We start from the raw sequence: 11,618 nt of genomic DNA, 5'->3' as shown, positions 1-11,618 counted from the left end.
AAAGTACATTTCCAACTTTCCTCACAAATCAGAGATAAGGAGGGGCGTTATATACTGGTTAAAGGGTCACAGATCCCAAGGACGTTAGACTGTTTAATGTGTACAGACGGCCAGGGACCGATAAACATCTGATCAGGACCCTCTTTGAATCAATTGCAACAGAAACATCAGGCGTATTAATATGTGGTGGAGATATTCACTTTTTCTGGACACGTCCAGTAAAACTAAAGTGTCACAATCAGAAGCTCGATATGTTAAAAGAAGCAGGGTTGGTCGACGTATGGAGGGAATATACTGTTTCTTCACATTCCCACCATATGTATTCAAGACTGGACTATTTGTTTATGTCACACTTTGATAAGCACAGGATTGTAAATTGTGATATAGGGCTGAGAGATATTTCGGACCATGCAGGTGTGTACCTGACACTTCTGCACTCATGGACGCTTAATACTAGTCTACTAAATGATGTCAAATTCAAAAGGTTTGTAAAAGAAGAATTTAAGGAATACATGGACTATAATAACATGTTTCTCCTCAGTATTTTATGGGATGCAGCGAAGGCAGTTCTTAGAGGGAAGCTAATTTTGTGGTCCTCATAGAGAAGTATCTAAAAGACCTCACTACAAGACTGAAACACCCACAATCAGAACATATGAAAAGTAACAATGATGACACCTTATCACAAATGAAAGAAGCACAGCAGATATTAAACAGGTTATATGATGACCAAACAGAGAAAAGGGCTAAATTCATTAAGCAGAATTATTATGAAAATGGTCCCAAATCCAAGAAACTCCTTTCGTGGAGGATACGGAAACAGCACGCTGACAGATTTATTCAGAAAATTAAAAACCCAGCAAATGATAAGATATGACATGAAAAGTATAAAGAATCTTTTGTGACCTATGTGACCCCGACTGGACCATTGACTGTAGAAAACATGGACGACGCGACAGCTCTAATTCCTACCGCGGTGATGTTAAATTGGGGTGAAGCGTCATCATAAGAGCTTTGACTGACAGCTGCAGTCACGGAGAAACTTGCGTAACTCTGTTCGCGAATAGCAGATAGAGCGTAGGCTCTAAGAGGACGCCCAGCGTTTACGCTACGAAAACACGACCGAGTGTTTTAACCTGACAGCCTGAGGTGTTCTTCAGTAAACTGGACTACCCGACAGAAGGACCCGAGGCCCCGCTGCACTGTTTCGGTAAGTTAAACGTGTTTGTAAGCTACTCCGTAACTACCGTCCTTAGCTAGCTCCTGAGACCTAGCTAGCTAAGATGAGCACTCGGCTGTCAGGGTTCGTTTAGCTGTGCAGGTGAATGAATTTACTAAAGAAATCAAGAGAAACGCCCCGGCCTGCTCAGTCACTAATTACTGTTACTGTACTTTTATTACAAGTATTATACTGTAAAAGCAACAGGCTGCACCCTGCTGCAGCTCCTGTGCAGAGCTGAATATTAAACCCAGATAGCAAGGAAACATTGAACAGATGTTGATTTTCCATCTGAACCATCAGAATCGTCAGGGTTGAAATGTCAACACAAAACCAATGCTGAAACAACATTGAAATACTGATGAAACCTGACACTGACATTGAAATAACATTGATTCAATGTTGTTCTGTCATCGTTGATTGTTGATCTATTTATAGTTGACAAAGTGACAATAATCACGTTGAAAAACCATTGATTTATGGTTTCGCGGAAAATTAAAGCTGCTACCACTTGGACTATTCCATAGCCCCCCCTCTCACAGTGGTACATCCCTTCAGGTAACCATTGTCTTGTACAGTAGAGCGGGATATTAGATTTACTCTCAGCGGAATTGACCGGAGAAGGCATCAGTTCATGCACTGCACTGGCCTGCACCACGATTAATATAAGGTAAGAATGAATGACTTTTGTTCTATTCGTTATTTCCACGGTTGCATTTGAATAACAGTAAAAAACAAACAAACTTGTTAATGTAAAGTTTCAGACAAAATGTGGGAGCCCAAAATTGTGTCTACTTTCATCTTACAATCCGGCAACAAATAAATTGCACTGCGAACAAAGTCAACAAAGAAAACATTTTCGTTTCATACTTTTCCGTTATATTCCCTTACAAAGCTAGCTTTAACGGTTCGAGGGTTCCTTTGTTCTTGCCGTCGCCTCGGCGCTTGACCCAGACTTTCGCTCTGTAGTTGCTTTTTAGCATAGTACTACAAAAAAATTGTAAATCTGTGAGATATGATTGATAAACGTAAAGGTAACTGTATAAATGTGTTCAATGACTTTGTTACTTTTAATGATTGGAGAGGACCCGCTTCGATTCGCACTCGATTCAAACTTTACGTTGCATGCTCACCTAACTTTACGATGCACGCTCACCTAACTTGCGTTTGCACCTTTTGTCCACACGTAAACTGCGTTTTATTATTTATTTATTAGTTTTTCGCCTCTCACTGCTTAAGCCATTAATCTTTCTGGAATTGTTTTTTTAAACAGATGCGACCTCACAAAAGATATTAGCTATGCTGTCAGACCTGACGACAGCTGTTAACGAACTCCGTGAGGAGGTCAGAGCCATCCGCCATCCCTGCTGAAATGAATCGGTAGATGCTGGGGTATTGCCTCTGGATTTGCCCTTGCACAACATTGAGGAGCTAAACAATGCAGAGGCAGCTTTTCAATCATAAGAGGCAAATAAGGCAATGGTAAGTATATAAAGGTTATGTACACTTTGTAACTATAAAGTGTAATAGCTGTCAGATGTGATTTAAATACATAACAACGGCCTGTTGATTAAACACACAAACACTTGCATACACATTTAAGACATGAGACACGCTAATTCCATCTCTTAAAATGTGTCTATAGGTGAGACGCTTTGCCTTGATTGGAGGGACCACACTGGAGGTGCGAGTCCGCCGTGTAATGGCTTATGCCATTACAAATGAGCTGGCCTCGGTACTCAACTGGGCAGGGAAAAAAACCAAGGACCAGACAAAGCAAAAAATGGCATTTAAAGATACAGCGCTCTGCAAATGCATATATGGTGGTAAGTTTTACAGTTTTTTTGCTATATTACTTTGTCTTTCTTAATAACAAGACTTTCATGTCCGGTTAATCTGGAGATGGAGTCTTTGGTCTTTGGCTTGTTTAGTCCTCGGGTTGTAGTTGTACAGCCCGAGGACCCCATGTTTATTTTGTTTTAAAGGATACACGGCACACCATGCTAAGACTTATCACTTATCACAGCTCATAGCTCTTTGGGAATCAAATGCGGCAGTTTGCAGATTTACGCCTGGTGACTTTCATGTTTATCAGCCTAGGAGTTTACATACTTTCTCCCCGCTGAAGACAGTTAACAAGAGCTTATTCATGTGCTCTAATTCACTTTTTTTGTTTGTGTGTGTGTATTTTTTTCCTAGATGGCCTGACGCAGCAGTTAGGGGCAAACTTTATGTCCGAGTTTGTCTTTGCACAAGCAGTGCAGAAATGGCTCCGATACGCCCCAGATCGTATGGGTATGGGTGGTGCAGGACGCACATCATGCATCCCCATCCCAGAGTAAAAAATTACAAACTTCTGTGAAACATATAAATGTAAATAGGAAACTGTCTTTTAATAAAGTATTTAGCAAACGAAACATGCCTATTGACCTTTTTTTGTTTATTTTTTTTCTCTGTTACATCACATGCTGTCAGGCGTTGTGGAGTGGAGGCGAGGAAGAAGGAACCCAAACGCAGGACTCGCAGGTAGGTGAAGCTGGGTGATTTATTGATGATGGAGTGAACACGCAGAACAGAGGAAGGACATGGCTGGCTGGACGACTGACTGAATGAATGAACGAAGGACGGACTGGCTGACCGAACACTGGCGGAAACAACAACATAACCTAAACATCAATGACACAACAAAGAACGAGTAGAAACAGAAGACTTAAATACACAGACTGATGAGGATGATAATGAGAGACCGGTGAGTACACAGCTGAACATAATCTGGCTAATGGCACGAGACGAGGTGACACAGGAACAAACAGGAAATGAAACAGGAAGTGGCAAAATAAACTGAACATGAACAAAACGGAAAGCACTGGGTCACCGACCCAGGAACCCTGACACATGCAATGCTTTCTTATTTTAGGATATTAATATTGACATGATACATTGTGAGACATTTGTTGTTGTTTTTTTTATAAAGGGTGTCCAATTTGAGGAATAAGTACAATTATGTGTTTAGGTGGTTTTAAGTATTGATGGAAACATGCAGTAGTTTAGTATTGGTTAAAATACCTATAAAGAAAGGTAGATTTCCAGTCATGATTTAACTGTTGTTTTAATAAAAAGCAACTGTGCGAAAGAGGTGGAAAATCAACACCATAGCTCAACAGTGTTTCAATATCAGAATCTGACATTGTTTCAATGTCAGGTTTCAACATTGATTCAACATCAAAACCTGACGTTGTTTCAACATTAAAAAAGGGTGCAAGAGTGATGTTAGGTCAACGTCACACTTCAACGTTGATTCAATGATGTCGCCTGATATTGACTCAACGTTGTTTCAATGTTTCCTTGCTATCTGGGAATATGTGCAAACAACAGCATGTTTTCAGTCTCTTGCCACATCTGTAAAGACAGTAACATTTTTTTAAAAGCTTGTACTTCAGTAACTCCTCATTAATCAGGAACTATGGATTAAAGTACTGTAGTGTACTGTGATACTGAAAAAATGTAAGAGAAGAACTTCAGATCCTGAGTGTGTGAGGACAGAAGAATCAGCTTTATTTCAATATTGAGGGATAAAATTTATATCTGAGTTTGATGGTTCTGTTGTCTTTGTGATTACAGGAGCTGCCCTCAGATTCAGACCTCAGCACCACCCAGTGACAGCAGACAGATCATCCAACATGTTCACATGTTAACTGCAAAATGAACTGATGGAAACAGTACAAAGGTTAAAGTACCACATGTGCTGTAGTGAAAGCTGCAGCTTTATTGATAAAGTTAAAGACAAAAAAACAAAAGGATTAATCACTCATGTAACTGTGTCACTATATATCAGCATTAACAGGACCTCAGTTTGGTGTTTCACAAAGCTGCTGATCTCAGACCTGCACAGCTTCTGTTTTAAACACTTGATGTACTCAGCTGCACGAAGAGCATGTTTGAGTTTCTCTGACACAATTAAATAAAACCTGATGAAGGTCAAAGGTCGTCACTTGTATGTTGAACTACAAACTTGTCAAAAAAAGTGATTCAGAGTTATTCATACCAGAGTAACCAGAGAGGATCATATATTTTTAAATATATAACTTTCTACAGGACTGAATATAATATCTTTATGTAAAAGTCCGGAGCCTCTGGGGAGTATCTGAGTATTTATAACATTACACAAACCAAAGGTCTCATCACAGTGTTGATGAAATGCTGGGTTTATCCATCTCCTGGGGCGGGCCTACAGAGGAGTGCTGAAGATTGTCCCCTACTGGCTAGTAGTGATTACAGAAATCAATACAATGATGGGCTTGAACTTGAACCCTGATTTCACTGTTTTATCTGTGAGATTTGCCCCAAGGAGGAAATCGGACAAATATCTTTTATTAAAACTACTGGCTGGTGCAAAGAATAACTCGCAAATGGCTAAACGTGGATCCACCGTCATGTTTGGACTGGATAGGCATTATCAAGGAAATTTCCACAATGGAGACTTTTTCATTAAGACTTGCTGCTGATAAATCTGAGAAGTACTGGAAAAATGGGACCTTTACTTGAATGGACAAATATTAAAGTTCTGGTACCAAAAGTGTCATTGCTGTAATTCACCTGTTTGTACCATAAATGGATGCCTTTCTTTAATGCGTCTTTGCTAGCCTAGCGCTCTGTACTTGTTAAAGGTCTGAATGTTTTGTAAAAAATATACAAAAGCACCAACAAAAATAAAGTAAACCCAGCATCACCACCAGGGGGCAGCGTGAAGGTGACTCTGAATCCACTCCACATATTTGGCCACTCGGGTATAGACTCCATACACTCTCAGACTCCCGCACTCCTCCGGTCCGCCCCAGGACACCAACCCAAACACCGCCCACCTCCGGCTGACCTCGTCCTCCATTACAAACGCACCCCCGCTGTCCCCTAGGCAGGTGTCCCGCCCCCCCTCGAAGAAGCCGGCACAGAACATGTTGTCAGTGATGTTGTAGCTGACGGAGCGCGAGGCGTAGCTCGCCTCACACTCGGCCTGGGAGACCACAGGCAGCTTCACATACTGCAGGAGGTCAGAGGTCATCTTGAGGTCGGTGTCCGACGCAGGGTCAAAGGTCAGAGTGGATGAGGGGGAGGAAGAAGTAGAGGCGTTGGGGTTGGAGATTCCCCAACCAGCAACCACACCCAGAGAGTTGGGGAGAGGTGCCAGGGGGTCATCCTGGGGTAAAGACAGAGGTCAGAGGTCAACCAGCAGACAGATCAGTAAAATATTTACATCGTTATTTTAAAGACATAAAGAAACACGTGATTCAAAAATATTGTAAATAAAGCAAACGTGTCCACATCCAGCCCAAAGCAGACGTGTCTCTGAGACGAACGCTGCTGGACAGGAGCGAGTTTCCACCGGGCTACACCTCTGCTTCATCTGGACGCCACCTGCTGCAGCTTTGGAGGATAAATATGGAGAAACGCTTCTGCATCACACCCACCCAAAGCATTCTTCCCCTGCAGATTTATAGGTCGTCAAGCCTCGACCAGGTCAGTGGACTTCACTGTGGTTTCAAAACACTTTGAACTTCATCACACCAACCCTCGCTGTTTTAGAACTGACATGATGGCGTCCACGAGGAGCCTCACACTCACCGTCTCACCGAAGACCTTTGCAGTCATGTGAAAAAGGTTTTACATATCAGGACATGAACATAATCTTTTTCTCTCAGCTTCTAAAAGGATTCAAATGAAAGCTGAGCCTGTGTCAATGCAGAGGTTAGCAGCTTGTAGCTCCTCCTTCAGTCGTGATGTTTCTGTGTCTCATCAGTGTGGAGGAGTTTGTGCCCACTCTTCTTCACCGCTGCTTTGGCTTATTGAGGTTTGCAGCTTTAATCTGTGCACAGCTGTCTGAGCTCTGGACTTTGGACCGTTGCAGCAGCTCCACTCGTTTCTGCTTCAGCCGTTCTGTTGGAGATTTAGCTGCTTAGCTGTGGGACAGACGGCCTCACGCTGCATACGTTGGTATACAGATGAGTTCACAGGCCACTCGCTCACTGCAAGGTGCCCACATCCTCAGGCGATCCCAAGCCAGCCAGAAAATCTCTCAGCATTTCCTGGATCTGCTCGGGGGCTTCTTCCTGTTAACACCTCACCAGGAGCCGTCCCAATCAGGGACTTTCAGTGTCGAGGAGTAGCTCCTCCCCCGTCTTTAATGAGGGGACCAGCTGACCTTTGGAGCAAGCATAGGTGAGGTTCGGCTTCACCTTCATGCACTGCTGCTAAGCACCATGCTTTGATTTTACCCCGACTTTGCCAAGCACACTCTGGCAGACTCACAGACACCTGTACAGGTGAGGAGGCCTTAACCGGGTCCTCCTGCCTGAAGAGCTCAGGAAAGCTAACTCCACCTAATCTCCACCTTTTTTCAGACTGAAGTCATTAAAGTCATTCTAGTTTTTTATAAAGCAGACTTTTATTATTAGTTTTACATTTTCAGTCTCTGATAACCGTTGTGTCTGTCAGCTCAGAGGTCCTGTGACCTCTGACCTTTGTGTTGGGAGATCACACCTAAGTGAACACGGCTTTGTGCAGACTCAGCTGGAGCTGTGACCCACCTGTGTGTGAGGCAGTGGGAGACAGACTGGACGGCTGAGTTGGTTAAACTCCACCCGCTCACTCAGCCTCAGCAGGGCGATGTCGTTGTTGTAGTTGTTGGGTTGGAAGTCTGGGTGGAGGAAGATCCGGTCTACGGAGAGGTTGGTGGCCTGACGTTTGTCTCTGGCATCATGGAGACCAAGGAAGACCTGAAGGACAGAACAAGCAGGTCACTGACAGCCGATGAGCATCCGTCCCACGGTTTGGGAGACGCAGAGACACAAAGCTGATCACAGATATAGGAGAGGACTTCAGAAACCTTGACGTGGTCAGCGGCCACGGGAACGACACTGGTGTCCCTCCTCAGGGACCGCAGGATGTGGGCAGCTGTGAGGACCCAGGACTCCGACAGCAGGGCCCCGGAGCGGAACCAGCGATCCTCTGGGACCCTGGACAGGTCCTCCACACTGAGCAGGACCTGCCAGGGGAAGAAGCCAGGCTCGGCGTTACGACTGCCCACAATCCGCTTCACCTGAGGGGGGAGAGGGCGGGATGGCTGGCCGAAGGCTGGACACGCAGAGACAGACAGACAGGTTATCAGACAGACGGGTGAACAGACAGACAGGTGAACAGGCAGACAGGTGAACAGGCAGACAGGTGAACAGACAGGTGAACAGACAGACAGGTGAACAGACAGACAAGTTATCAGACAGACAGGTTATCAGACAGACAGGTGAACAGACAGACAGGTTATCAGGAAGGGACAGACAGGTGAACAGACAGACAGGTGAACAGGCAGACAGGTTATCAGGAACGGACAGACAGGTGAACAGACAGACAGGTGAACAGGCAGACAGGTTATCAGACAGACAGGTGATCAGACACACAGGTGAACAGACACACAGGTGAACAGACAGACAGGTTATCAGGAACGAACAGACAGATGAACAGACAGACAGGTGAACAGACAGACAGGTGAACAGACAGACAAGTTATCAGACAGACAGGTGAACAGACAGACAGGTGAACAGACAGAGGTTAACAGGCAGACAGGTTAACAGGCAGACAGGTGAACGGGCAGACAGGTTATCAGACAGACAGGTGAACAGACAGACAGGTGAACAGACAGACAAGTTATCAGACAGACAGGTGAACAGACAGACAGGTGAACAGACAGAGGTTAACAGGCAGACAGGTTAACAGGCAGACAGGTGAACAGGCAGACAGGTTAACAGACAGACAGGTGAACAGACAGACAGGTGAACAGTCAGACAGGTTATCAGGAATGGACAGACAGGTGAACAGACAGACAGGTGAACAGACAGACAGGTTTTCAGACAGACAGGTGAACAGACAGACAAGTCATCAGACAGACAAGTTATCAGACAGACAGGTGAACAGACAGACAGGTGAACAGAAAGACAGGTGAACAGAAAGACAGGTGAACAGACAGACAGGTTATCAGGAACGGACAGACAGGTGAACAGACAGACAGGTGAACAGGCAGACAGGTTATCAGGAACGGATAGACAGGTGAACAGACAGACAGGTGAACAGGCAGACAGGTTATCAGACAGACAGGTGAACAGACCCACAGGTGAACAGACAGACAGGTGAACAGACAGAAAGGTTATCAGGAACGGACAGACAGATGAACAGACAGACAGGTGAACAGACAGACAGGTGAACAGACAGACAAGTTATCAGAAAGACAGGTGAACAGACAGACAGGTTAACAGACAGAGGTTAACAGGCAGACAGGTGAACAGGCAGACAGGTTAACAGGCAGACAGGTTATCAGACAGACAGGTGAACAGACAGACAGGTGAACAGACAGACAAGTTATCAGACAGACAGGTGAACAGACAGACAGGTGAACAGACAGAGGTTAACAGGCAGACAGGTTAACCGGCAGACAGGTGAACAGGCAGACAGGTTAACAGACAGACAGGTTAACAGACAGACAGGTGAACAGACAGACAGGTGAACAGTCAGACAGGTTATCAGGAACGGACAGACAGGTGAACAGACAGACAGGTGAACAGACAGACAGGTTTTCAGACAGACAGGTGAACAGACAGACAGGTGAACAGACAGACAGATGAACAGAAAGGTGAACAGACAGACAGGTGAACAGACAGACAAGTCATCAGACAGACAAGTTATCAGACAGACAGGTGAACAGACAGACAGGTGAACAGAAAGACAGGTGAACAGAAAGACAGGTGAACAGACAGACAGGTTATCAGGAACGGACAGACAGGTGAACAGACAGACAGGTGAACAGGCAGACAGGTTATCAGGAACGGATAGACAGGTGAACAGACAGACAGGTGAACAGGCAGACAGGTTATCAGACAGACAGGTGAACAGACCCACAGGTGAACAGACAGACAGGTGAACAGACAGAAAGGTTATCAGGAACGGACAGACAGATGAACAGACAGACAGGTGAACAGACAGACAGGTGAACAGACAGACAAGTTATCAGAAAGACAGGTGAACAGACAGACAGGTTAACAGACAGAGGTTAACAGGCAGACAGGTGAACAGGCAGACAGGTTAACAGGCAGACAGGTTATCAGACAGACAGGTGAACAGACAGACAGGTGAACAGACAGACAAGTTATCAGACAGACAGGTGAACAGACAGACAGGTGAACAGACAGAGGTTAACAGGCAGACAGGTTAACAGGCAGACAGGTGAACAGGCAGACAGGTTAACAGACAGACAGGTGAACAGACAGACAGGTGAACAGACAGACAGGTTATCAGGAACGGACAGACAGGTGAACAGACAGACAGGTGAACAGCCAGACAGGTTTTCAGACAGACAGGTGAACAGACAGACAGGTGAACAGACAGAGAGCTTAACAGGCAGACAGGTTAACAGGCAGACAGGTGAACAGACAGACAGGTGAACAGACAGACAGGTTATCAGGAACGGACAGACAGGTTAACAGACAGACAGGTGAACAGGCAGACAGGTTATCAGACAGACAGGTGAACAGACAGACAAGTTATCAGACAGACAGGTTATCAGGCAGACAAGTTATCAGATAGACAGGTTATCAGGCAGACAGGTGAACAGACAGACAGGTGAACAGACAGACAGATGAACAGACAGAGGTTAACAGGCAGACAGGTTAACAGACAGACAGGTGAACAGACAGACAGGTGAACAGACAGAGAGGTGAACAGACAGACAGGTGAACAGACAGACAGGTGAACAGGCAGACAGGTTAACAGACAGACAGGTGAACAGACAGACAGGTGAACAGACAGACAGGTTATCAGGAACGGACAGACAGGTGAACAGATAGACAGGTGAACAGACAGACAGGTGAACAGGTAGACAGGTTATCAGACAGACAGGTGAACAGACAGACAGGTGAACAGGCAGACAGGTTATCAGACAGACAGGTGAACAGACAGACAAGTTATCAGACAGACAGGTTATCAGGCAGACAGGTGAACAGACAGACAGGTGAACAGACAGAGAGGTTAACAGGTAGACAGGTTAACAGGCAGACAGGTGAACAGGCAGACAGGTGAACAGGCAGAAAGGTGAAAAGACAGACAGGTTAAAAGAAAGACAGGTTAACAGACAGACAGGTGAACAGACAGACAGGTTAACAGGCAGACAGGTGAACAGACAGACAGGTGAACAGGCAGACAGGTTAACAGGCAGACAGGTGAACAGACAATCAGGTGAACAGACAGACAGGTGAACAGGCAGACAGGTTAACAGAAAGACAGGTGAACAGACAGACAGGTGAACAGACAGACAGGTTATCAGGAACGGACAGACAGGTGAACAGACAGACAGGTGAACAGA

At 45.1% G+C, this 11,618-nt stretch overlaps 1 protein-coding gene and 1 long non-coding RNA gene across 2 annotated transcripts; one reads left to right on the top strand and one right to left on the bottom strand.

The window, feature by feature from the left end:
• The first annotated feature begins 1,832 nt into the window (after positions 1–1,832).
• LOC148099764 (uncharacterized) lies at positions 1,833–3,447 on the top strand. The gene is made up of 4 exons (XR_015719957.1): positions 1,833–1,889; positions 2,493–2,701; positions 2,865–3,045; positions 3,419–3,447. It is a non-coding gene; the product is annotated as an uncharacterized LOC148099764 (long non-coding RNA).
• Positions 3,448–5,522: 2,075 nt separating this feature from the next.
• On the bottom strand, positions 5,523–9,146 carry LOC148099763 (coagulation factor IX-like). Its single transcript, XM_087851711.1, has 4 exons — positions 9,140–9,146; positions 8,100–8,347; positions 7,801–7,989; positions 5,523–6,413 (listed from the first exon to the last, which is right to left on the bottom strand). The coding sequence occupies exons 1-4, from the start codon at positions 9,144–9,146 to the stop codon at positions 5,946–5,948; spliced, it is 912 nt and encodes a 303-aa protein (XP_087707837.1). The 3' UTR covers positions 5,523–5,945.
• Positions 9,147–11,618: the final 2,472 nt, after the last annotated feature.

The sequence above is a fragment of the Neolamprologus brichardi genome, chromosome 14, assembly GCF_056152115.1.
Source record: "Neolamprologus brichardi isolate AB-2024 chromosome 14, ASM5615211v1, whole genome shotgun sequence".
Taxonomy (NCBI): domain Eukaryota; kingdom Metazoa; phylum Chordata; class Actinopteri; order Cichliformes; family Cichlidae; genus Neolamprologus; species Neolamprologus brichardi.
The sequence above is the reverse complement of the archived record's forward strand: the minus strand, read 5'-3'. Positions and strand labels throughout refer to the sequence as shown.

Coding starts and splice junctions, on each gene's coding strand:
- LOC148099763 (XM_087851711.1), bottom strand. Junction 7,990..8,099: donor TGGCCGCTGACCACGTCAAG/GTTTCTGAAGTC, acceptor TCTGTCCTTCAG/GTCTTCCTTGGTCTCCATGA. Junction 6,414..7,800: donor TCCCACTGCCTCACACACAG/GTGGGTCACAGC, acceptor TCTTTACCCCAG/GATGACCCCCTGGCACCTCT.